Genomic DNA, 25,974 nt, shown 5'->3' with positions numbered 1-25,974 from the left:
TTAGGGTTGTGTTACTAGTGTGGGGAAAATAAAAGGATGAATAATTAATCTATGCATCAACAGATAAAAATGGTTTTTAAATGTATCGAGCATTTCTCGTTATTTTTTAAGACAGACTGAGGTTTGGAGTGGGATGAAGAGTCTTACATTAACTTGTTTTTATGTAATATTAACCATGGAAGGCTTGACTCAAAATTTGTGTGATTACTGTGTGGGCAAATGTGGGTGACAACACACTAAAAAACACACAAACTGAAATATAACCTGGAAAGGCTGTCAATCCGGACTCCGTGTTTGGTTTCTGTTTCTTTGGAGTCCATCTTGATGCTGAATTCTTTATCTACCAGCAGGACGAAGGAGATCGCTCCCGAGTCTGGCTTCATGTACAGCAGGAATGAATCCTTCACCACAAGCCAGCTACCATGTGCACACGCACACACACACACAGAGACATGCGGTTATTACCAACATTATTATGACAAAAGAATTTCTGATTTCTGTGTCTATGTTGTCAACTGGTTGCTGTGGAGCACTTCTTTTTCTTCTTGTTTGAAGGAAAGGGTGTAGGAAGACGAACCATCATGAGGATGTAGGTGGATGGTGAGCGGTCTAAACAAGTGGGATTTTGTTTTCTTTTTTGTGTGCATGTCTTCAAACAAGTAGGAAAAACAACTATACAAACTGCTCACATAATAATTTGGCAAAGATAAAGAAAAACAGAAACAAAAAAATAAAAAAAAATGGGTGATTGATGTTACTTGTAAAAAAAAAAAAAAGACTTCCATGACATTCATTAATATTTTAATAAATCCATCAACTGATTAATACTGTCACTCTGTACTGGAATTAAAATGTAACTACACTGTAATGTTTTAAGACTCTGATTTTGTTACTAATAAACATGTGAGAAGTGGTAAAGAAGTGTCCATAAATCATAACGGTAATGAAGTTTATAACAAAAAAGAAATCAATCACTATGTCAACATGGCAACTAGAACTGTGGGAGATCTAGCACACTAGAAATGGCTCCCAGTGTGGTTTTTATTCACCAACAGAAAAGGTAGTGCCGTTTTGTGCCCTTCCTCAGACTAGTAGCACCAACTGATGCACTTGCTTAAATCCTTTCCGTCTGATTGCCTGATCCATCATATAAGGGGTTCAGACAAGACAACATAATAACAATCAAATAATCCTAATCCAGATAAACTATAGGAATTACAATTATCAATACAGTTATATGTACAGATACACAATTTCTTGAATATTGTATTGTACTGGACATGAACAAACCGTTTGGACCAGCGGTAGCAAGCCTGACCCTGACCACAGCAGTTCATTCCAGGGATACGATGCCCACCCGAGCGCTTATAGATCATTCCTTCCCTGGAAGAGATTAAAAACGCACACACACTTCTTTAAGATAAAGATTGCGTCATGGGGTGTTATAAGTAGAATTTTGCATATGCACACATATGAAGATAGAAAAACTTCAAGCATTAAAGGATCATTTTGATCCTGATCCCATCCATGTAGGATTGGGAGAAAGAGGAATTGGAAAACAGGAAAATGCTCACAGTCCCTTGGGTCCCAAGTCATGAATGAAAGACAGCTGACTGACGTCAATGAACTCCATCTGAGAATAGAAAGGAGGAGACAAGGAGCTGCACACAGTCATTCTTGCATAGACAAACCACAACTTGTGAAATATACAACGAGAGCAGGCAAGTGTTAGATCCAAACACTTAGACTGCTAATGTGACTTGTGAAATCTTGCTTTGTCATCTCATGTACTGACTTGAAATGATATAATATTATAATATTAGTGTTCATACATAATAACAGCCCAGCGCCATGGCAATGCTCTGTTTGTTTATAGGGTTTATGTTATTACACTAAGGACTATAGAGAAGATGTGAAAACACAGTATGGATCTAAATATCCTGTGCATAACTTGAGAGATTCAATTCTAAAGTAAACCTATTTTATATTAGAATATTATTTCCTGATAAGATAACTAAAGTAAAGAATATCAATAGTGTTTAAGTTTCATGCTAATCCATCCATAGATAAGAAGGCTTCATAAAAATCCCTTAATTACTGTAAATTGAATAAGCAGTGATAATCTTTAGTTCTTATATTTAGTTCGATAAAAGGAAGTTTGCTGTAGCTGAAAGTGTTACGACTGTCATTACTGTTAACATTTAACAGTAATGACAGTCAACCATAAAGGTGAGGCAATGACTAGAAAAATCCTGTTAATCATTTACTTTTATGACAGAACTTCACATAGTGGATGAGAAAAAAAATAATATTGACTGAAATCCGTGTGAAGCTGAGCCAACATGAAATCCAAGCGACAAAGCTTGTGGGGCTTTAAGTGTTTATATTGTTTTATATAATTACTCACAGTATGGTGATATTTGCGGTACATGGCCATCTTCAGCAGCTTGTTCAAATAGTCCTCTAACTGTCGCTGTAGAAACACATACACTATATTTGACCACTGTGGGTACATTAATGACAAAATTCATACACAGAAACACGCACTCAGGGACACATTTGGAGAAAATGTGCTAGCATGGAGTAGACTGCCATGGCAACAAAAGACTTTAACGCAATGAGGCTGAGCTATGATGACAGTTGTTTTTCATCCAGGAAAACAGGCAGCAAAGCTGCAATCACAGCGATGATGACGTACCCTTCTGCTGGAGACCTGCTCGTCTCGCACCAGCTCATCTCCCCCACCCCTAGGCAGGGAGGGCATCTCCCTCACTTCGCTCTTTCTCACAGTCTTCCTCCTCACTGTATGACTGGAAAAGAGGAAATATAAATGCTCAGAAAAAGAGCAGCCTTTATAATGCTTCACCAAAGAGTTTTTGTCCCAATAAAACAATCAGAAACTGTGAGCTTCATGGCGAGAAGATGAGAAGGAAAGCACAGCTCCACTGGCTTCTCACAAATGAAAACATCGTTTTCTATAAAAGTCCTCTCAACAGGTGCTTAGAATGGAAAATTAAAAGCTTAAACACTGAGATCCAGTCATTGTTTTTTGGTTTAAAAAAAAAAACAAAAAAAACCAAAAAAAAAAAAAAAACCTACTTAGTTGAGGTTGTTCTTTTCATGAGCAGATAAAGTCAGCATGATGGACTCTGAAAATGTCTTCAATACTACTAATACTCCAGTTTTACATTCAAGACTAAGCGAGAAAGGCAAAAAAGAAATGCAAATGACCATTTCAGAGTTAAAATAATCAGAGTGTTGTAAAAAGGAATAAATTAGCACCAGGGAATGTTAAGCAGCAGAAGGTTACTGCCATTTCCATTGTTTGCCTTGTTACAAAATGTGCTTTTAGCCATCTTGCCAGAAGTCAGTTGAACAAATCAATACCAGTTTTGTTTGTCTGCGTGCCAAAACATGAAGCTACAAAAGTTAGCTCCTACCTGAGCTTACATTCATGTTTTTTCTAATAGAAAATGCACCTGCTCTCGAAACACAAGCACTACAGAAAAGCCCATTTGTTGTTTTTACAGCTCACTGAGTAGGTTTCATGCTTGTGCATATTTGTTTACACATAATATACTGGTGTTTGTATATGAGCATGTCCATATATATGTGTGTGTGTGTGTGTGTGTGTGTATGTGTGTGTATATCTATTGTGCAGTTTTTGATGAGTGCAAACCTGCGTGATGGCAGTGGTATCCTCATGAAGGTCTTGTATGTCCTCAGCTCTCTGTGAAGCTCTATGAAATGCTTCTCTTTCCTCTTAACCACCCAAGTAAACTCTCCATGTTTCAGCTCAATACGAAACACTGCAGGCAAAGACTGAAAACACACACAGGCAGAAACACAGGAAAATGTTTTAAAGTCACAAATAAATCAGTGGGGTCAATAGTGTTGTTGTTATTACACAGTTGTGCGCAGTACCTTGTTGACACTCCTGTGGTGTGACACATTGAAACGATCTTGTGCCGTGGTGAACCGCTCCACCTCCAGGATCCGAACAGTAATGGGCACAGTGGGCAGATAGACCTTAGCATTGGCTTCCTTGAAGCCCACTGTAGCATACACGGCTGAAAATGGGATACGACAGTCCCCTGGGAAAGAAATCCAGGCGGGCGGTAAGTGTGATTTTCTTTTCCGTTTGCATGTGTAGGAGTTCCTCAGGCTGTTTAAGAACGAGTAGGCTGCATTTCTCAGAAGTCGGCTTTTGGTCAAGATTTTTGTGCTTTTATTTTTCACTGACTTTTCAGTGTGAGAGCAAACAGCTTCTCTTCATTTTTTTTATAGAGTTTGAGAGATCTTAATTATGGAAACGCAGCATCCACCCTCATATTCTTAAACTGTAGCTTGGAAGCTCAATGAATTCAGCTGAAATCTTTGCTTTTTATGAGCCCACTTTATCCTAACCTGGTTGGTTACCACTTCAGTCCAATCCAAATTTATTTCTAAAGCACTTTTAAAACAACATAGCTGACCAAACTGTTGTAAACAATCCTTGGCTCATCAACCAATACAGACATCCTACTAAAGAGTAGAACAGTATACTATAAAAACTATAAAATTACTAGTAACACACAATAAAACGATAAAGCAGGATAAAGTAAAACATAAAAAACAGCCAATTAAAAAAGGCACTTAAGAGAGGATTTAAAAACACACTACATACTTTTCACATTTAGATCCTGAGGACAGTCACAGGCCTACAGCACATGAGCATTTTCATCTGCTGATCAATGAGGAATTGATTTGATACTTTACAATCTCTGAAATCGATCATGTTTCTCAGCTACTTGTTTAATTGATATCCGCTGTCTTGAGTTGTTGCCTGGATACTCGGGGAAGTCAGTGTAAGATTATACTACATATTTTACCAGAAAAAAAAAACAATACATAAACACACACATACCCAAGTAATTTCCATCGTAGTCCATCTCCTCTCCATCTCCTATGTCCAATTCTCTGGCATCCAGGCTCTCCACAAGGTCGGCCATCTTGATACCATCGTGTACGTCTGAGGCCGACATGGTATCGGAAACTTCAGAGTTCACCAGGTTGAGGTTACTTGAAGTTGGCTGAGCCTTACCCAGCATGCTTAGCAGTCAGACCCCAGAGCAGGGTGAGCCTAGAGGGAGGAGGAGATCATGACATTGTAGGAGTCAGTGTTGTAATAAATATAAGCTTCTCTGTGACTCCTTCTTGAGTCCACACTCCCAAAGTGTCTTCTGACCATTAACCTTCCGGTGACCAAATTCTGACCCAGCTGTTCAATAATGAGTCAGACAAGCAGCACAAGTATACAGGCGTTTAAACAAATGATTCCAAAAGTAGACACTTATACTGTGGACACAGCTGTAATAGCAGTACCGCATTTATAGTTATCCTCTAACCACGTTGCATTTGTCTCTTGCTTACGTCAAAATAATAAATAAATAAATTCAGACCCTATTTGACTCAGGATATCATCAAACTCACGATAAAGACCATGGTTATCACTCACTCAGATACAGCTACTGTCTCCCTGCATGCACACTGAAATCTCGACAGATGGCCAAAACGAGGCAGCACGTCTGGTGTTTGATCGGCCAAAGAAACAGACACATGTTTTTTTCGTTACTCTTGAACTCCACATGCTTCTGGTCTTTAATGCAGAGCGACTACAGGGTCTCCAGGCCCATAAGCAGGCTTATGCTCCACAGCCACTGTGATCCTCTCAGGAAATTTGGTGCAAGGGATTCCTAATCCGGCCCATTTTCATTTGTGGTTCCCTCTTTATAAAGGCAACTCTTTCATTTCCTGACTTCGTACCTTTAACACCTCAACATATCTAACCTGCACTTTCATGGAACCTCTCCATGCAGGATGCTCGCTTGGCGTGCTATTGTGCACAAAGCTGTATTCGGGCCACTTTTAACCAGTGTTCTCAAAGAAAAATGCTCGAGGTGGGCTCAGAAATACATTAAGACTGATTTCTAGTTTTATTTATGATGAATGCTGTGCAACACTGGTTGGAGTTCAGGATGGTTGATGGACAACAATCATGCTCAACAATGCTATAATCATGAAATTGGCGGTCAAGTGATGTCTTAAACTGGAATACTTGAGCATGAGATGGTCGGTTCCAATAGGGCACAGTTTCTAAATCCAGGTCCTCAGGACCCCTACCCTGCATGTTTTATAGGTAACGCTACTTGAACACACCTGAATTAAACAGATGGCTTGTTAACAGGCTGAAAAAAGCTTGATGAGGAACTTCATTAATCTGACTCAGGTGTTTTGGAGGAGGTACATGTGGAAAACATGCAGGGCAGGGGTCCTGAAGTCCTGGATTGAGAAACACTGCTGTCTGGGCATCAGAGGGTGTCAAAATCTCCAAAAAACTGACCAAGAGAAATCACTACTACAGTAAAATCATTTTCATGCAAGGCAATGCACCATCCCATGCTGCAGCAAAACCTCTGGGTATAAAAGGGAGAAAAGCTCATAGTGGGACCACTATCTTCCCACCGACCTTAACTCTGCTGGGAACACTCAAAAGAAAGATCTATGAGGATGAGCAGAAGTTTATCTCCAAACAACAACTCCAGGAGGCAACTCTGGTGTCCTCAAAAATGGACAAAATTGTCTTTAAAACATATTTAGTGATTTTAAGCTGTTACACAATTTTTTTTAAATTCAACTTGAGTGACTCTCAAAGAAAAGTTGTTTTCATCACTTGTAGTTTTCATTGAAAAAAATCCAGGTTATTGCATAACATTCATGATTAAAAATATTTATTATCTGTGTGTTGTAGTGTGTTACTTCTTTTGTGCGGCCAGTTACTTTTGCATTTTCAGAATTAATCTGAAGAAAAGAATAATTTGGTTTCAGGATGAATTCTGGAGAAATAAAAACCTGTTAAACCAGTTTTACAGATTTCCCGTTTGAATAACATCAACTTCCCTACAGAGTATATTCATATCCAGGCGTGAAACAGGATATGGGATAGGCTCTGATTTTAAAAAAAAAAAAAAAAAAAAAAAAAAAAAAAAAAAAACCTAGCATATTTACTATACGTGGCAAAACCTGCATTTTTAACTCCAGAGAAAAGCTGACAAAGAGAAACATCTATTCATGTGCAGAACCCTGAGCTACATGCTTAGTCATCCAAGTCTACCCTTTCTCATGGGATGCATTTACAAACCTCCTTCAGAGTGTAGATAAAGAAGGAATAGGTTAAGTTTCTGGACGGAGAGAGCAGGGAGAAAAGAAAAGAAAGTGGGAAGCAGATTCAGCTGGAAAACCTTGAAAAGAGAAGACTGTGCAGGAATGACTGTCTTTCTCCATTTTACATTTTTACCTATTATTCTGCCTTACTGCACTCTAAAATAACCCTCTGGCTCCCCCCCCCCCCCCAATCTGCCATATTTCTAATGTCTTACAGTTACCAAAAGATTTTAATATCTCACAGGGTTAGTTTGTTAAAAAAAAGTTGACTTGAAGGCAATTATCACTACTTTAATTAAACAAAGCAAAGCTTAATGATCTACTAAACATACATACAAAATGCATGTTTGCAGTCATTTGTGTTAAAGGTTAAGAGTGCAGTCTATGTATTGGAGCATGGAAAGATCTTATAGCACTTTGAGGGCAAAACATTCATTACAAAGCCATGGACAGAAGTCAAAAGGGGTTTTCTGGAAATAAAAAGTTTGGTTAAACTATAACAATGACTCAGCTAAGAGAGAAAACAGCCATAAGTATTGTAATAATACCCAGGAAATTATATGAAATCATTCTTTTTGGAACAACAGCTCACAAAAACAAGAAAAAGGGAGCTTTATTGACTTAGTACAGAAAATATTGGGAAATCTGCTAAGGATGTTGAACTTGGAATACTCAAACACACACACACACACACACACACACGCACAAAGAAAAATCAAATAAGGCATTTCTCTTGAGTCATTTTGAACTAATTGGAAAATGTCCACAGTTTTAACGGCACGTAAAATGCATTTCGGGTGATCTAGGGAGAGCTTTTTTTTTTTCCTTTTCCTGCAAAGTGTCAAATTCTTTTGTTTAAAAAGTCCTTGGCAAATATGCAACACATGATACACCAGCAGATAACATGACAGTAAACTTTCCCCATTCATCTGAGCAAGACCTGGCTTGTTCTCACAGACAGAGGAGTCACCAGCAGTCCCTCCCTGCAGTGACTACATGCCTGACTGAGTTGTTGAAACTGTTCTTTCTATAAGCATTTGCTTTCTTTAATCCAAAATGGGAATGCTGATAATTTTATAACCACTCAGATAAAAGCTTTTGAATTGATGATTTTTGCTGTTTCCATACGTCATCAGTACTTTTGATAACTAAATGTATAACTTAAGTTATGTTGTCATGGGAATTCAGCCATATTTTCCTTGGTAAACAAAGTTTTTCTGTTGTTTCTGCTCAGATTTTTTTGTTGTGATGAGTAAAACAGCAATGGACGATGCAGTTCTACAGCTCAAGAAAACTAACATGTAAAAGAAAAGATGTAATTATCCACAGCCGTATTGAAATGGTTATCAGTTTCAAAAATGTTCATAGAACAAAGTTTTGTGCAAGCGATTGCTATCTTAGATTCCAGAGGGATTCATGACAGGACGGTTATCTCCCCCTCACTTAAAATATCCATGACCCCAAAGACTTGACCCACATAGAGGTGAACTGGAAAAGGACCTGTAACGCTAAATGTGGTTTCAATGTGTGGAGACTCAGATGACATATAAGTATGTATACAAGCAGTCATGTAAAATATCCATCACTGCTGAGCTTTTACATGTCAAATATATTAACTTTTAAAACCCTGTCATAAAATCAGATCATCAAAACAAAAACCAGCTTATTATATGATATTCATTGAAGAAAAACTAAACTGCAGTTCAGCAGTGAGTGAAAAGTGCAGTTTATTCCCTGATTCATGAGCTGAGTGAACCATCTTTAGCAGAAATAACTTCAACTAATCTTTTCCTGTATGATGCCATCAGTCTCTCATGCTGTGGAAGGATTTAAGCCCACTCTTATTTACTTTGCTTCAGGTATTTGAGGCTTGCAAACAGCAGTTTATGCTCAGCCAACCTTGGAATACTGCCACATCACAATTCATTTCTTCCCAGACATTTACTTGTAGATTTGCTGCTGTGTTTAGGATAATTGTGTTTTTGTATGACCCAATTTTATCCAGCTGTTGCTTCAATAACTGAAAGGTGTTGAGGTCCTGTGGCTGCATAACAATTCAAATCATCACCATCCACCATCGTGCTTCACACTTGGTGGTCGCTGTTTGTGCTGATATGCTTTGTTTGGTTTTCATTGGTTGTGGTGCTTTACATTATAGACAAAACATCTCCACTTTTATCTCATTTGTTGAAAGGTCATAGTTCCAGAGGTCTTCTATATTGGATAAAACAAATTCAAATAGCAGCTGTGTTGCCATTTGCCACAAGAGTGTTTAAATATATACATTCATATTTATTTAACGTTGAAAACTTTTTGAACTTGCGTAGAAAAGCATATATAAAATGGTTAGGGTGTGTTATGTCAGTAAGAGAAGCATTGAAAATTGCACTGCTTTGATGACAAATATTGTGTTTTTGGGGATTAGATAAATATGCATATTCCTGTCACCTTACTTTACCACCATTGAAGAGGATTTTTCTTGCAGTATTTCCAAACAAACCATGGGGGCATTCACATGATGAGATCCTGTTCTGCCGTTTTTATTATTATTCCACCAGACTTTGCCGCACTACTCCTACGTCGTTCAGGTCACTTCAATCGTTCACATCTCAAACCCTGCAGCTCCTTCAGGAGATGTGTGCTACGACTTTTGTCGTTTCAAATCTTTGTAGTTTTTTTTTTTTTTTTTTTAGATATTTAGCATTTTGTAAAAAAATTCATTCAGCCTTGTGATTGGATGAAAATCCTTCCAACCAAATGCGGATTGAACCTTGCAAAAATTCAGCACAGCGATTGGTCAATTTTTGCATAATGAGCTGAAAACTGCTTCAACAGGGTTTCAGAGCTCTGCACCAGTTTGAAGTGTCTGGTTCATCAATTTCCCGTCCCTACTGTCTTTCCTGCAAAATGTTTGAAACGCTACTCCTCCCACACCTTTAGTGTCACTTTAACCATTCAAGCGTCAAACTCTTCAGCCAATTCAGGAGATATGTGCTGTGACTTTTGGTCCTTGTAACATTTAAACTTTTCCAAGTTATTCAAGTTTTTGTAAATTTTTCAAATCTGTTCCTGTGATTGGACAAAACAGAAAATACAGCTCAGCAATTGTTTCATTTTTTGCACCAGTACACAGGTACACATTGGTACACATGAGGCAGATTCAAATCCAGTTTTGAACACTGTCCATCATGATGGTATGCCAGATGTTGTACATAGAGTGCTGCATACTGTTCCATCAAAGTGCTTAGATTGTGCTGTAAGGTTTGCAGTTAATATGTGGATTGTCTGCACAAACAAGTCAATGTAAGTGTAAAGTCTGTCTTGAAAAGTTGTACAAGTAACACAAGGTGGTAATTCAAGTTTTGTTTTTTTGTTGTTTTTTTTTTAAAAGCTGTGGGGAAATAACAGGTAAATATTACGTTTCTGTAGTTAAAATGTTTCAAATGGAACAAAGTGGTCCTTCCTGCAAATTGTTTGAAAAGCTACTCTTCCTATACCTTTTGTCTCAGTTTAACCATTCAAGTATCAAACTTTTCAGCCCATTCAGGAGATATGTGCTATGAGTTTTGGTCTTTGGAACATTTATACTTTTCAAATTTTTAAAATCCGTTCCTGTGATTGGACAAAACAGAAAATGCAGCTCAGCGATTGGTCCATTTTCTGCACTGGTACACAGGTAGGTATTGGTATACAAATCAATGGTTCAAGTCCAGTCTTGAACATTGTACACTATAATGGTATGTCAGTTATGCACACAAAATGCTGTGGACTGATCTGATCAAAGAGCTTTGACTTTGACTTTGGTTTTGGCTGCAAACTGTGCAATTAAAGTGTGGGCTGTTTGCACAAATAAGATATATCCTGTGCAATGTCTGTCCTAAAAGTTGTGCAATTAATACGAAGAGTTAGGTCAAGGTAAAAAAAAACAAAAAAAAACTGCAGAAATGACAGTAAAATATCACAGTTTTGTTGTTAAAATTCTTCAAATGAAAACATTGCTCATGTTGAACAATAAAGTCTTTAACTAATTACACAAGCAGTTATAAATGGTTTTCAGCAATGATTTTCTGCAATGATTAATTTAATTTAACTACTGACTTCAGCATTTTAGTTGTATTCACAAACTATTTAAAATAATATTTGGCTTCTTGACAGGAATTCAATCTTTCACATCTTTTTGCAATTCTGCTGATTACACACTGGTGGCAAAGGCAATCCCATACCAATGGCAAAAATATTAGTGCTCCTACCAGAGTGTGAAGAAGAACTGGAGTGGCATAGTTGTAAAATGAACTGCCTTTCATTCAGAAGGTTGTGAGTTAAAATCCATGTGCTGGATTTTCAGAAATCATATCAGATGGTTGTACTTCTTTTTCTTATGATGATGTGCTACTTCACCCATTTTATCTTAAGCTCTTTGGCCGATTCCACACTGCAGTAAGCTTTAAAAATAACATTCCAATTCCAATGGTAAAAGATTTTGATACTTCTGTTAAACTCAGCGGAGAGCTGTGCTGGTGTAGTGGTTAAAGAACTTGGTTCATGTTCAGATGGGTTCAAATCCCAATGCGTTGCCTTGGGAACAAGTCAAGTTGGATAGTTGTGCTGCTTCTCCAAATGGTTATGCAATTGCGTATCAATTATTCAGCATAAAAGGGCATTCACATTTGCTCCTCTGCAAGAAAAGCGATTTGTAGTTATTATTACTATATTATATTATTATTATTATTTTATTTTATTTTCCTGTCCCCCACACACAACTGAAGTTAAACATAAATTGAAAAAGATCCTAACATTATAATTATTGCAGATGACGGCATAGACATCTTGCTCTTAAGTGAGACCCCCTTTTTAAATATATGATTTCATTTTTATCTTTATTTGTTTTATTTACTTTCTGTTATTGATGTAAAGTTTAATTTCATTATTGTATGTTTATATATAATCTCCTTGGTGATTTAATAGTTTTGCTTATTTTCTCTTAGGAGGCGTGGGGGCAAATATTTCCTAATTCTGAATAATCCCTCTCAGATTCCATCAGATCAACTCCAATTAGACATGAAATGTTCTTTTAACTCCTCCCACACTGATGGGCAGCAACAATAGCTTCTCTAGGATACGTTCTGGTTTAATTTCATCCTAGTGCTAACAGGGACCTGAATGCTCCCCAAGGGGGAAACTTCCACAACTGCTACTTTTATGTTGCCTTAGATCAGTGTTTCTCAATTCCAGTCCACAGGCCCCCCTGCCCTGCCTGTTTTAGACATGATCCTCCTCCAAAGCACCTGAGTTAGATTTTTGAACTTCTACATTCAATAGCTGAGAAACACTGCCTTAGATGTACTCACAAGCAAACATACAATAAAAAATTAATGGCAGCTGGTTATCAGTTTCCACAACATGCAACCTGAGAGAAGAGCTGTCTCTTTATTCCTTTCTAATGGAACAATGCATATTTCCTGCTTCCTGTCCTGTTGTCATGGAGATAATTTTCAACAGCTAGTGGCTATACATAAATATCAAGAGAAAGCGCTAGGAACATCCGCCTCTCCCCTCATGTACTAACATCCTTAAAATGTCAATTAGTGGGAGAACGATGGTGGCGCTTCAGTGCAGTGTGGTAGAAAAAGAAATGAGGAATCAGAAAAAGTAGCGTGGGAACTCGTCAAGCTTTTCGACACGTGACTCACAAGTAATTAAATCTTTTGCCATGCACCACTGAGTGATTAAAGTAATGTTCACGGATTCTAACAGGAGTAAATCTATTACTAAAATACCAATATTCAGTGGCCATACTGTACTGGAAAAACTCATTCTGGCTTGTGTTTCTTTTTCCCAATTATGACGCTTCTTTTGCTAAATCCTGTTATCTATAAATATTTTGCTTTAGATTACATTAAACCAAAACTGTATTCATCACAGAGTTGATTTATTCATCTTACACAATACTTGACATTTGTCTGGAGGAAAAATGAACTGCAGTAAATGTATATTTTCTTCAGTGTATTCATATCCTGAGTGACAATGTTGAATTTACGATTGAAAATCTGTTTGCTTCACTTCCCCATGTGGTTTTATAGTATGAGTAGATGACATGTTAAACTTATGTGTGATTTCGCTCTGCTGCTACTGCTGCAAAGGCCCATTAGGGACAGATGGGAAAGAGACAAGGTCACTGTGACCATGTGTACGTCCAACCACCACAGAGGAGAACATGAATCTGCATTTCATATCAGCTCTGTGGCTGTAGCTGTCCAAATTTAAGTTAAGCCAGGAATTTGTTCGATTTGCAGCCAAAACGTTGACTCTTTGCTGAAATTTTGGGGTCTGTGTGGGACGTCTCAAAGTGCGATTCAAATGTAAAATATAGTCAAATTGAGTTTTCTGAAGTTTCTTTACTTTGTTACTAATTGTAACAACTTCAGTATTAATTAAATGTTTCCTTCATACTTATATACTAAGAACTTTGAGGTTTTGGTTGATTGGGGGCGAAATTACAGATTTTCAGAATGCACTGACTCAAAAAAAGAAAAGGAAAAAAAGAAACTTGAGCATTCTGGGCTGGTGTGTAAACACTGTTATCTTTCCCTCTGCAAGTTAGTTTGTTCTGCGAGGTAGGGATTCAACATGCTGTGGAAAAATTTGGGGACTAGGCAGGGCTCGCAGCAAGAGAACAAAATCTAAACAGTAAATGCCTCCAAGAGAGCTGGAAGGAGAGGTTTCAGATAAACATGCTAAAACATATTTGAATGCTTTAGGTCAGTGTCTTTACTTAAATTAATCATCCATCCATTTTCTCCACCGCCAAGTCTATTATATTATATTATATTATATTATATTATATTATATTATATTATATTATATTATATTATATCATATTATATATTGATGTGAATAAATTAAAGTGAAAGAAATTGCTCAAAATCCATTTTTAAAGTGTCAACTTACTGAAAAGAACAGTGCTGGGGAAGTTAATATCAGTGTCAACACCTGCAAAATTACTGTCACTGATTGTGAAACTTGTGAAATGTTTTTACCTATTTCTGGATGTGTAATAATAAAAACTAAGGCATACAACACAAATGATTTAAACCATTTTCAAAATGACCGCACACGTGAACACCATCTTTGTGTATGCAACAAGTGTGTTGCACGTGCGCACGCATACAGCACTACAAAGATAACATAAATGTCGCTTGGCATTTATAGACTGTGTGGTGCCAACCGCCTCATGGTGCAGATGGTACAAAGAGAGAGAAGATAGATAGAGGAAGGGAGGGAGGGAGGCAATAAGAGAGGTCTGTGACACCTCTTTTTCTCTGCCCACACTAAAGCTGCCTATTATCTAATCCTTCACACCATGGATAGGGGGATTGGGACGGTCACAGAGGCAGAGAAAGCAAGACATACAGTAGATGCCAGAAAAAGAGAGAAAGCAACCGTCATCATTGCCAAAATGGCTTTTGCTGCTTCTGACACAGGCCATCATTGTACTGACAGAGTGAGGGAACTGCTCCCTCTCTCCATTTCTGCCAAACCTGACTCGGTCCTACCAGGGCAGCCAAGTTTGAGCTTGGAAAATCTGAAGCTACAACTTGTGGCCAGACCACTAAAGTGACTCATGATTAGAGCAGGTGAGGATATTTTGCGTTCTTGACTAAAGGGTTTGTTCACCTATATTATTACACAAAACACATCTGTACACTGAGAGTGAGCTCAGATACTAAGAAAAGACAGTGTAGGTCCATATATCCTCTACTGCTTGATATGATACATTAAATGATGGTGGTACAATAAACCTGGACAAACTTAGACTTTGGAGGAAATAAAAAGCAGCAACCTGCACTCTCTAAAGTTTGTAAGACTGTTCTTCCTTGTGTCCTGTCCACAGCAGATGCTTTTTTGAGACAACTTAAGTCAACTTAATGTTTGCCAGTTTTTGTTCAGGCTTCACTTTTGCAAGAATATCTGAGCATGCAAAACACATCTGGATTACATTTACAGTTCTGAATCTGCCTTCCAGGATGAAAAGGTTTCATATTGTTACCATAACAACACTGCATTAATGAAAGTCTCATTGCTCCATTGCATGGATACAAAAGAACATTTGATGGCATAGACAAGCTTTTTCTAACTATTGTCCAGCTTTCTGACTGACTGCATCAACCAGGTACCCTTTCACGCAGTTTAAAGGCTCGGGCAGGGGTAACAGTCATGAAGTCTGTATGACTATGCTGCACCACAGTAAAAATGCTGAGATCATTCCTCTCCCACAGCATGTGCAAAAGATTACTGAATGCCAGAGGTCTGAATTATATGTAGACACGGCAAAGTCAGCAGTGTGGATGAACAGTCAAGGAAAATATCTGCAGTCCCCCCCATGACATTCCAGCAGCTGCAATAAACTTTCACAACAGGGCATGAGAAAAGCAACACCAGGACAAACACACGCCGAGACTGTCTTATGCAACAGGTGACACATTACCTGGAGCAGTAGTTCATCAGTTAAAAGCAAAAATCTTCCATTAAAAGACTCAAAAACCCATCAGCACACTCACCTGACAACACATACTTAACAAAACTTAAATAAACACTTCCCTTTTTACCATACAGAAAGATGATAGACAAGTGTTGTTAATAACATACTTGAAATGTACAAGACAAGAATAAAATAGATCCAATCCCAGACTCTGACAGACCTTTCAACATTTGCTTGGCACATAATCCTACAGACAAAGTTAAGCCAAGAAGTGTTGCAGAGACTCAGATTGTTTCTTCTAAAGTCCATGGACACAAATAGAACAGAGCAGACACAGAGACAAACAGAGAGGGAGACATTACCAACCTGCTCTTTGGGTGGACGTGAAGCCCACATGTTGGCCAGTCTGATCAATCGTCTTGGTTTCACTGAACGGATGGCAAAACTGAGACACACATAAGCTTTCTGAGCAGACAAAGCAGTGGATGGCAGGAGCAGTTTATTCTCTCCCTTTTCTGCTACTCAGTCAGTGTGGCTGAGAAAAACTAACAGTGAACTCTCTCCAACTCCTCAGGAAGGGAGGGCTCTCTGAAACTCTAGACCAATCACAGGAAGATATTCTCATCACGGGCTTTCATCATTGGGTTACAGAAAGTGTTGGGCTTGTGGTGAGGTAGGAGGAGTCCACTGGGAAAGATACTGAGGCGGGTCCAGCCCGTTTTCTCACCATTTCACACTCTGACATCATCAGTGTGTGTGTGTGTGTGTGTGTGTGTGTGTGTGTGTGTGTGTGTGTGTGTGTGTGTGTGTGTGTGTGTGTGTGTTGGTATGCGAGTCTACTCTCATGTGTTTTAGTGTATGCCTGCATATTTACACGTATAAGCACTGAATCTTCACTGGTTTGATAGAACAGGCAACAAAACAGTAAAAAAAAAATGAAACAACAACTTTTGATTGTTTTTGTAACACTTAAATGCCAACCTAAAAAGTTCATGAATAGGAATAATCATCAATAAAAAAAACTGTTTTTCCACTAAAGAATTTCCGATTCAAAGCAACCCTCCACTACAAAACCATTCATTAGTCTGGCAGACTCAAAAAATCCACATACAAAGCAGCACGTTCAACTCATAAAAACCTAAAATTAATCTTTTCCTCCATCTAGAGGAAAAAGTAAAGTACTGCGCCATGTATGAGGTGAGGCTGTGTGGATCAACATGAATTCTACCTGTATTCTCATAGCAAGGACTTTAACCTGCAATCTACCACACCCTGGAAGCCCATCTCATATAAAATTATACCCTAAGATTCACCCTAACAATAATGCTCCAACATATTCACGAGGCAGGGAAGCCGTAAAGAAATATTAGGCTCAGAGAATGAGATTACAGATGAATTTTATGTACAGAAAGCATTGCGATTAAAAAGATCAGACACAGAAATGAAGTGCTGGTAACTACAAGAGACTTTATTTTTCATATGAATAACTCATAAGAGCATTAAAAGAAACAGAAAATAGCTTCCCAAGCTAAAGTGAAGCCATGGAATCACAGCAAAGACAATCACCACAGTCATAATCAGATCCTATTGTCTGAAAAACAGCTCGATTTGCACACATTGTTTGTATAAATAATAATACAAGCCCCTTGATAGGTTTTTAACGTGACTACCACTGATGTTATAAGCAGTTTTACAAAGTTTGGTTTAGTTGTGCAGTATCAATGCGCAATATTTATCCAAATGCAATATTTATGTTGAAACAGCAACAGCACACACAAACAAAATATTACACACATATGACCAGAGGAAGACACTGTACATACCAAATGTGATGAAAAGACAAGTGCCCTGCTAGTGTCAGATCTCCCTCTGGATGATTTTTCTTTCCGTCTAGCTTTCTTACCAACCCTGAACACACACACATTGTGAGTCACTGGTCATAAACATAATGATTTCTCCTGGTAAACACAGCACAAAGGGCAGCGAGATAATATATAAAACAGGTGATTCGCATCAGTGCAGTAAAAATCAGAAATGTGCTGCAAGTGTATTTCCACCAGACACACTTGTATTGACGTTGACATTTTGGAGTAGCCAAAGGAATGCACTTTTAAATGTCACTATTAAGGCTTTCACTTGGGACATCACAACCCATGGTCCAAAAGCTATTTAGAAATTTAAAGTCAGCCTTTTCTTTTTTGCTTTAATCTGCCTCAAAGAGACCCATCGGTCATTTCAGGAGGAGGGAGCAGTGCTTTGCCAGAACTGTTTGCAGAGAGGATGGTGTGCTGCACACTGGGACAGTGGTTTGGTGGTAGAAGACAGTGTCTGAGGATCCACTTGACTTGACTGACACATCAGAAGCAGAAGCCGTGGACTTCACAGAGGCCTTGATGAGCTGGGGGACTCAACTTGCTGAAGTACAAAGACAACATTTCAGGTGAGGTTTACAATGGTATCCGTATCCTAGCTACAGAAGATTGGATCTGCTTTTGCTAGGTGCCTGAACTCGCCCAGCCAGTATATTCTCTTCATAGTGTTTTGAAACAGAATTTTGCAGGCAGAGGCAAATGACAGGGACCCCTCCATTTCTACAGAGCATGAAGAAGCTGGGGCGAACTGACGTCATGATTGATGAGCAGAAGGTTGTATTGATTTCAACAGGTTCTATTCTACAGTCATTTAGCAGACACTTTTATCCAGACCCTTTGGAATATAGTCAGGGGAAGCCTGGAATTGATCTCCCAACTTTCCCATTGAAAGAAGCTCTTCGTCCTGAGTTACAGCCCCCCTTAAGGCCCCTTAGGTTGAGAGTAAGTTGCTGCCTAAATTGTAGGAGTTTCATTCATAAGTGGTAGAATGGAACACAAGGCTGCCATGAATGTTGGAGTAACATTTGTTGTGATGTTGATGCTGCACCAGTTTGTTGTGAAAGCTGAGCCCAAGGGCAACACTTTGTATTTACTAGATAACGCACGTTCCAGCCCATAAATGTAGTCATGAGTGCTTGATAGGGATCAAAAGACTGAGATCACAAAGACAAGCGGAAATATGCTTCCTCCAAAGGGTGTTTGGACACACTTTTTGTAGATAGGATGAGTAGCTTAGTCACAAGGGGAGGGCTCAGGGTAGAATTTTAAAGAATCAAAAAAAAAAAAAGGACAGAAAAATATTTCCAACCCTTTTTGTTCATTTGTCTGTGGTCATGTCATGGAGACAACAGGTTCAGGAAGGACAGACATCTATTTTCCAAACCACTTCAGGATCCCAGATCTTCCTAGGGTCCAATTGGTTTTATAACCCTTCCAGCTCTAGGGTCTGCTTTGAGGTCTCCTTCCGGTAAAACATGAGAGGAAAATCTCCAAGGGGAGGCAGCCTGAAGGAAAAACCCTTTTCCATCACCCTTGCAGAGTCAGTATACAAATCCACCTCTGAATTGGGTAATCTTTAGAAATGAACACGCAGCCAACATTTGGAGAACTTTCTGTAATGTCTCCCTTTTTTCTCCCACTATGTTTGTTAACTCTATTGAAAAAGAAGCTTTCCTGAAACTGTTGTTGCGTTTGCCCCAAGTTGTCACTGTCCTAACTGCTCCAGTAGGTGGTGTCACAGCGTCGGGTTCACTGCAGACCCTCGTGCCTCCCTCCCTTGAGCAGCAGCACTTCACCTGGCTATGTTGTTTGTGCGCACTGGGAATCAGGATCCACACACTGGATATGCACCATAACCAAAGCATCAAAACTAGCATCAATCTGGATTTCACAGTCAGCATAAAAACTATTGCACTTCAATCTTGGAGAGTCTTCTTTTGTTGAATATGTTGAAAATGCGTCGTTCTTTCCTAATATTTGTTAGTTTTATCCAATTGACTCCTTTCCGGCGCAGGGTTTTTATTTTCACGGTGGTCGTTGTTTATCCGTTTGTGTTCGGGTGAGTTTGAACCTCGGTGTCCCTCCCCAGGATAGATGTTGATCGCTGCTGCCGCATCACAGGACCTCCAGTCTGACTCACCATCAGCTGCTCCTGGACCGATCCAGTGTTTTGGTTTCGTCTCGCGTGCGGGAACTTGGCGGTGGTGATGGGAACTCTTTAGAAAGTCTTTACGAATGAAGGATTCTAAATTGTTCTTGGTTCTCTCAGCAGCGCAGGAGATAAACTGTAAGTAAGACTAAAATAAAAACAAAATATATCAGCGCAGTTTCATCTGCATTGGCTTTTTTTTTTCTCGAGAAAACACCCAATTAAATGTTGGCAAAATAGCTTATAAGTATCCAGCATGTAATTTAAATGTTTTAAATTCGATGTTTTGTTTTTCTCCTGAACTATCAGCGCCGAGCTTTCTGGACAGGCCACCTCTGGACAGCCACAGAATGTGTGTTTTTTTTAGATGAAATGGAAACAAAAATGCTTTTTTTTTGTCTTAAGGGCTAAGAATTTGGTTTCCTGGATGTTTGTGGCAATGCCTGTCAGTTTATAACTGACAGTTGTTCCTCCTTTATCCCCTCAGAGAAAAGACGCGTTTTGCATGCAACACGCGCAGGGCTTTTGGTTTTACGCACGCGTGCCATCTTTCCCTGAGCTTTGTCATTTACTCCAGAACCTAGATGATGATGAACTTAGAAAAAGGTAGCATCAAGGGGAATGAAGAGTCTCAGTCTCGAGGTGACTTCAGCAGCACGGGGCAGGCGCGTGCCCGTGAATAACCGCGAGGCGGCAGCATGCCATCTTGGCCAAATGACTCGGAGTGTCTCTCCCATAACTGCAGCTGGGAAAAAACCAACGACACCACAAATAACCCTGATCATTCTCTGCCTCCTCTGAATTACTATTCAATCCCTGTCCTCACATTCATCACCATCGCCTGTACACTGCTGTTTCTGGTTGGAGTGGCTGGAAACGTCATGACCATCTTGGTGGTCAGCAAGTACCGGGACATGCGCACTACCACCAACCTGTACCTGTGCAGCATGGCTGCATCAGACCTGCTCATTTTCCTTTGCATGCCGCTGGATCTGTACCGCATGTGGAGGTATAGGCCCTGGCGCTTTGGAGATGCCCTCTGCAAACTTTTCCTGTTCGTGTCAGAGTCGTCCACATACTCGACTATTCTGAGCATCACTGCGCTCTCAGTGGAGCGCTACCTGGCTATCTGTTTCCCGTTGCGCGCAAAGGCTCTTGTTACCAAAAGGCGTGTGCGCGCCTTGATCTTCATCCTTTGGACAGTGTCCCTTTTGAGTGCTGGCCCCGTGTTTGTCCTGGTGGGGGTGGAGAGGGACAGCATGGAACCTCAATATTTCAACTCCTGGATGAACGAGAGCGACTGGTTTTTGGAAGCTGGGGACACCCGGGAGTGTAGGATGACGCAGTACGCCGTGGAATCAGGCCTGATGGGGGCTATGGTGTGGCTGAGCTCAGTTTTTTTCTTCATGCCAGTGTTTTGTCTGACTGTGCTCTACAGCCTTATAGGCCGCCGGCTGTGGCAGAGACACAGGGAGACAAACATGAGTACCCGTGTGGCTCACAGGGATAAAAGCAACAGACAAACTATCAAGATGCTGGGTAAGTTCAGAGGTGCACAAAATGCGCAAAGCGCAAAAATTATTTTCTTTCTTTCTTTTTTTTTTTTATTATAACTTTTTGCAATGTAAATTACACTTTAACACATTCATAGGTCATTTTAAAATAAAAGTATAAACAAAATGTATATCTTGTTTTGATCTTCATCATGATTCTGTTTATCTTTTCTTCTCCAGTGGTGGTTGTGCTGGCCTTCGTCCTGTGCTGGTTACCCTTCCACGTAGGTCGATATCTGCAGTTTCGCTTCCTGGACGCACCGTCTCCCCTGCTGTCTGTGCTGTCTGAGTACTGTAACCTGGTATCTGTGGTTCTCTTCTACCTAAGTGCGGCAATAAACCCCATCCTTTACAACACAATGTCCTGGAAATACCGGAGCGCAGCGGCGCGCCTCTTCGGCTTGGCAGAAAACGCGCCGTCACGCAGCCGCACAACCAGCACAGTGAAGGGAGACAGCTCGAACGGCTGGACGGAATCCATGGCCAGCTTCTGACTGCATTGATAGAAAGTTCTGAGACTACTCACCTGAAAGCCATCACTTCTGCAAAACAAGGGAAGAAGAAACTGCGCGCGCTTCTTTTTACTCAAAACGCAGAGAGAACATTTCTTATTGGATCATTTCAGCAAGTGCCACACATCGTTCATGCAAAACAATCAGTAAAGTTTAAAAAAAAACAAGACGGGTTGTCGTGCAAACTCCTCCACACCTAGCTTGTCTCTGAAGTGCTCATGCGCACATGCACGCAGACCTACTGTACATAAAAATCACAGACATCTACAACTGCCTTATACTGAATTCGCATTCTGGATGACAAAGAAAGCACTGTAGAATTTGTGGCACTGCTCTGTTCTCCTTCTGAGAGGGACAGAGGTGCAGTGTGTGTGTTTATGTGCCTGAAATACATTAGCATAGTGTGTGTTGTGTAGTGGGGTGTGATTGTCACTAACAATGTCACTGTAAAATATTTTAAGATGTATCAAATTATTATATTTCCATCCTGTGGTGATGCTGTCAACAGGGGTCAGTGGGATTGGTGGACAGCAGCATTTTCTGTTGTGACTGTGAGTTTACAGCTTTTAAAAAATGTATCAGTCATTGCCTTCTGTGTTACACAGATACACACCATCCAATTGGAGGCATATAAAAAGTTTAAATTCAGAATCAAATCGGCACCTCTAACTGAGTTTCTCTAGTTTGATAATTAACTCTGTAAAAGTCGCTTTTTACCATTCAGTGGAATAAACAAAGGGAAATTTCTATTGAGGTTACTTGTATAGCCTCAATTCACAGTGCAAAGTCATCTCAGGGCACCTGCAGAGAAAGCACAGAAAGTTAAATATAAGTCAAATGAACTAAAGTCCAATTTAATCCAAATGCACAACACAGAAAAAGATATAATAAGATCATTATACTATTTAAATCATTATAATCATTTAAATCATCAATGACCATAAAGCCCTGAGTGTCTGCCTCTTGTGATCTGTTCATTCTTGAATCTTTCTAGCACGTCATCAGGAAAACAGCACTTACCTCGATGCAAAATTTAGTCCTGAATCCTCTTTTCACAGCCAAATAGGGACAACATGCCTTTGTTGATTTTCTCAGTGCTCGAAATATGAATGTTATGACGAGGCATTCATGCTGGAGCCTTGTCAGGTCATTGTTCCAAACGAGAATTGATCTCAATTGATTTTATGTGATAAAATGAAGGTTAAAAATGGGTTATTAGTAGAAACTATACTGTGCTGTAACATTTTTGACCCACTTTTTTTTAACCAAAAAAAGTGATCCTCACTTTTAAATTAAAACACACTTATTTAAACATTCTGCATGTCTTATCCTTTCTGATGACTTGTTGTGTCTGACGATGTAAATTATTCTTAAGCTTGTGTAAGATAGAAGAACAAGAACAGACTCATTTGGAAAGGTTTGTCTTGTATTGTGTCATTCTTTGGATTCAGAGGATCAATGAACAACCTGTAAAGATGATGTAAATAGATGCTTTGCAAGACTCATTCATCTGAAATGTGTTTAAAACGTGGCCTCCTGGCAGTGAAGAATGTAATTCTGTAAAAAAATGTTTTTCATATAAATACTGACAACCTGCCACACTATTAAATGATCTACTGAATGTATTATGATTTTTTTAAAAAAGGAGAATGTCCAATTTTTTTTAATGTCTGTGAAAAACGTCTGCTGGTTAATGTTCCTGTCTGATAAAGTCTTGTAAAAGTAAAAAGAAAAGTAAAAGTTAAAGGCAAGACTACTTTCTTTTTTCTGTTTCTTTTGTTTGCAGTATTTGTGTTTTTTATCTATGGAAATTCAAGAGGGACACATTTGCTAATCTTATTCTGGTAGACCCTGTCATTTAGTATCTAAGTCCATCAATGGTTTAACCCTATGGTGGCTACCTCCAGGCCTACAGAGCCACAGTCCTGCAAGTGTCAGGAGTTTTCCTCCTATAACACATCATCATTGGCTAATTAGCAGATTTGTGCAGAATTCTATGTCAAGCTCTGCACAAGTTTGCAGATTAAGATTGATGTGTGTCTGATGTGTTATAGCAGGGAAACTTCTAACACTTGCAGGACTACAGCTCTCCAGAACCAGAGTTGACCACCGCAGGTTAGGGATTATATTCTGCAACCACAATGCCAGAAACAGTTGGGACACTCTGTCAGTGTAATGATTTGCAAATTTCACAAAACACTATTTCACTCACAGAGAAAGCATCAAATGTTGAACGTGAGAAATTTACCATTTCATGATTAAATGTGAACTCATTTTCAATATGATGGGAGTAAAGAGTTAGAAACGTGGCCATGTTTACCACTGTGTAGCAAAGGGGTGGGCAACTCTGGTTCTCGATGGTCACAGTCCTGCAAGTCTTGGAAGATTCCCTGGTGCAACACATGTGACTCAAATCAATGGGTAATTAGCAAACTTGGGCAGTTTGATTTCAAGCTCTGTACGAGTCTGACAGGTGTCAGGTGTGTTGCAACAAGGACAGTGTTGCACATGTAGGACTGCAGCCCTTGAGGACTGGAGATGCCCACCCCTGGTGTAGCATCTACTCTTTAAAAGTCCCTAAACCCCTGAGAACTGAAGAAACCTTGATAAACATTTGGAAGAGAAATGTTGCACCAATCTTGTCTTATGAAAGATTATAGCTTCTCAACAGGTCTGGAGCTTCTTTGACATATTTTGCATTTCAAAATATGTCCAGAACTTGGATCATTATACTTCAAAGCTATGCTGTAACAGTAGATGCAGTAAGTTGTTTAGTATTGTCTTGCTGATACTAGCAAAACTGTAGGAGCAATGGACTTAAATCCTTTAAATATCCTTCAGAATTGAGCGTGCCTTTCCGGATGTGCGAGTTGCCAGTTGCGGAGGCACTAATGCATAGTGCATTAATGCAGGCTTTGTCATCAGTGTAATAATAAATTCAATGCTTCCTCTTCATGTCAGTCTGGATGATATGGTGCCCATGATCTCAAATCATGGGTTCTATTAGGCCACACTGGAGACACTACTGTGTAATTGTTCACCGCTCCAACAAATACTGCTATTAATGGATGGATAAAAATCCTTCAGAGGAGCAAAGACAGCATTACTTTTGTACTGTCCAGGGTGTACCCTGCCTTTCGGCCAAAGCCTGCTGGGATAGACTCCAGCCTCTCCGTGACCCTTCATAAGACTAAGCGGTTCGGATAATGAATAAATGAACGTTTCCTTTGCACACTTTTAAATGAAGTCATGCAAATGCCCCACAAACATTGTGAAAAGACTCATTTCTGCGGTTCCTTGGTTGCTTTAGGTTGAGTGTGTGAATTGTGAAGTCAGTGCTGTCGCCTTCAGGGACAGCAGAGGGGTAATAATATATGTAATTACTCTCCTCATTGCTTTCTGGCTTCATGCTGTCGAGGTGACGGGAGTAAATCTAAAGGACAAATCTACACAAACACACACACACCGTTAGACTCATCCTACATCTCCAAACTTAAAGTGCCAAGAAGGATTTAATTCATCCATTTGACATTTAAGAAAACTGATCTGAAAAAAAAAATCCCATCTCAAATGGAGTGATTCAATTTTCAACACTAAAACTATAAATATTGATTTATGATTTTATTTATCTTCAGTGCCTGAAGGTGCATCTGTTAAAGGGAGAGTCCCAATTTTCTTATTGAATCTTGATAAAAAAAATTGATACGGCAATACAGAGGTGGATGTGAGGTAAAATGTTTGTCCATTGATTCTGACCATGGCAAAGCTGCTGCTATAAAAATATCAGCTCTTTCACTATTCACCCACACAAAAGTCATGAAACACGACTACATTAAAACAGTTCATATGTCTCAGCAAGGTGTGATGAATGAAAACACACAATGAAAATAAATGTTGCAATCAAAGTCAGAAAAAAATTAAAACATTTATTGGGCATAAATATATTATATATACGCTACCGATACAGTTACGTCTTACATACATAGGGTAGTATTTGCAAAAATCTATACATTAAAATTGATATGGCAGTTTCTTTTTATATAATGCATATGAAATTGTCTAACATTTACAATACAAGAAAAAAATGCATGAATTTCTTTTTTTTTTTTTTGTCAAATCGTCGACCATGACAACATTGGAATGTTTGCTTTTTAAATTGTGAGGTAAAAATATGCTTTGTTTTTATTTGTCTCGCTTAAAAAATAGT

General features: G+C 39.1%; 2 protein-coding genes across 3 annotated transcripts in view; one reads left to right on the top strand and one right to left on the bottom strand.

The window, feature by feature from the left end:
* pld1a (phospholipase D1a) overlaps window positions 1-16,188 on the bottom strand; it is a 32,204-nt gene extending 16,016 nt beyond the window's left edge. For both annotated transcript variants that reach the window (XM_079262586.1, XM_079262587.1), the window contains exons 1-9: window positions 16,049-16,188; window positions 4,907-5,122; window positions 3,925-4,094; window positions 3,680-3,822; window positions 2,699-2,810; window positions 2,408-2,473; window positions 1,575-1,633; window positions 1,291-1,383; window positions 265-417 (exon numbers count right to left, since the gene is read on the bottom strand). In XM_079262586.1, the coding sequence (XP_079118712.1) occupies window positions 265-417; window positions 1,291-1,383; window positions 1,575-1,633; window positions 2,408-2,473; window positions 2,699-2,810; window positions 3,680-3,822; window positions 3,925-4,094; window positions 4,907-5,090 (980 nt within the window). In that variant the 5' untranslated portion in view covers window positions 5,091-5,122; window positions 16,049-16,188. The remainder of the gene's footprint in view (window positions 1-264; window positions 418-1,290; window positions 1,384-1,574; window positions 1,634-2,407; window positions 2,474-2,698; window positions 2,811-3,679; window positions 3,823-3,924; window positions 4,095-4,906; window positions 5,123-16,048) is intronic.
* Window positions 16,189-20,386: 4,198 nt separating this feature from the next.
* ghsra (growth hormone secretagogue receptor a) lies at window positions 20,387-21,749 on the top strand (the record flags this gene model as incomplete). The annotated part of the gene is made up of 2 exons (XM_079262419.1): window positions 20,387-21,241; window positions 21,436-21,749. Exons 1-2 carry the CDS (start codon window positions 20,401-20,403, stop codon window positions 21,747-21,749), a joined length of 1,155 nt encoding a protein of 384 aa, XP_079118545.1. The 5' UTR covers window positions 20,387-20,400.
* Window positions 21,750-25,974: the final 4,225 nt, after the last annotated feature.

This window comes from Telmatherina bonti (genome assembly GCF_933228915.1).
Source record: "Telmatherina bonti genome assembly, chromosome: 22".
Taxonomy (NCBI): domain Eukaryota; kingdom Metazoa; phylum Chordata; class Actinopteri; order Atheriniformes; family Telmatherinidae; genus Telmatherina; species Telmatherina bonti.
The sequence above is the reverse complement of the archived record's forward strand: the minus strand, read 5'-3'. Positions and strand labels throughout refer to the sequence as shown.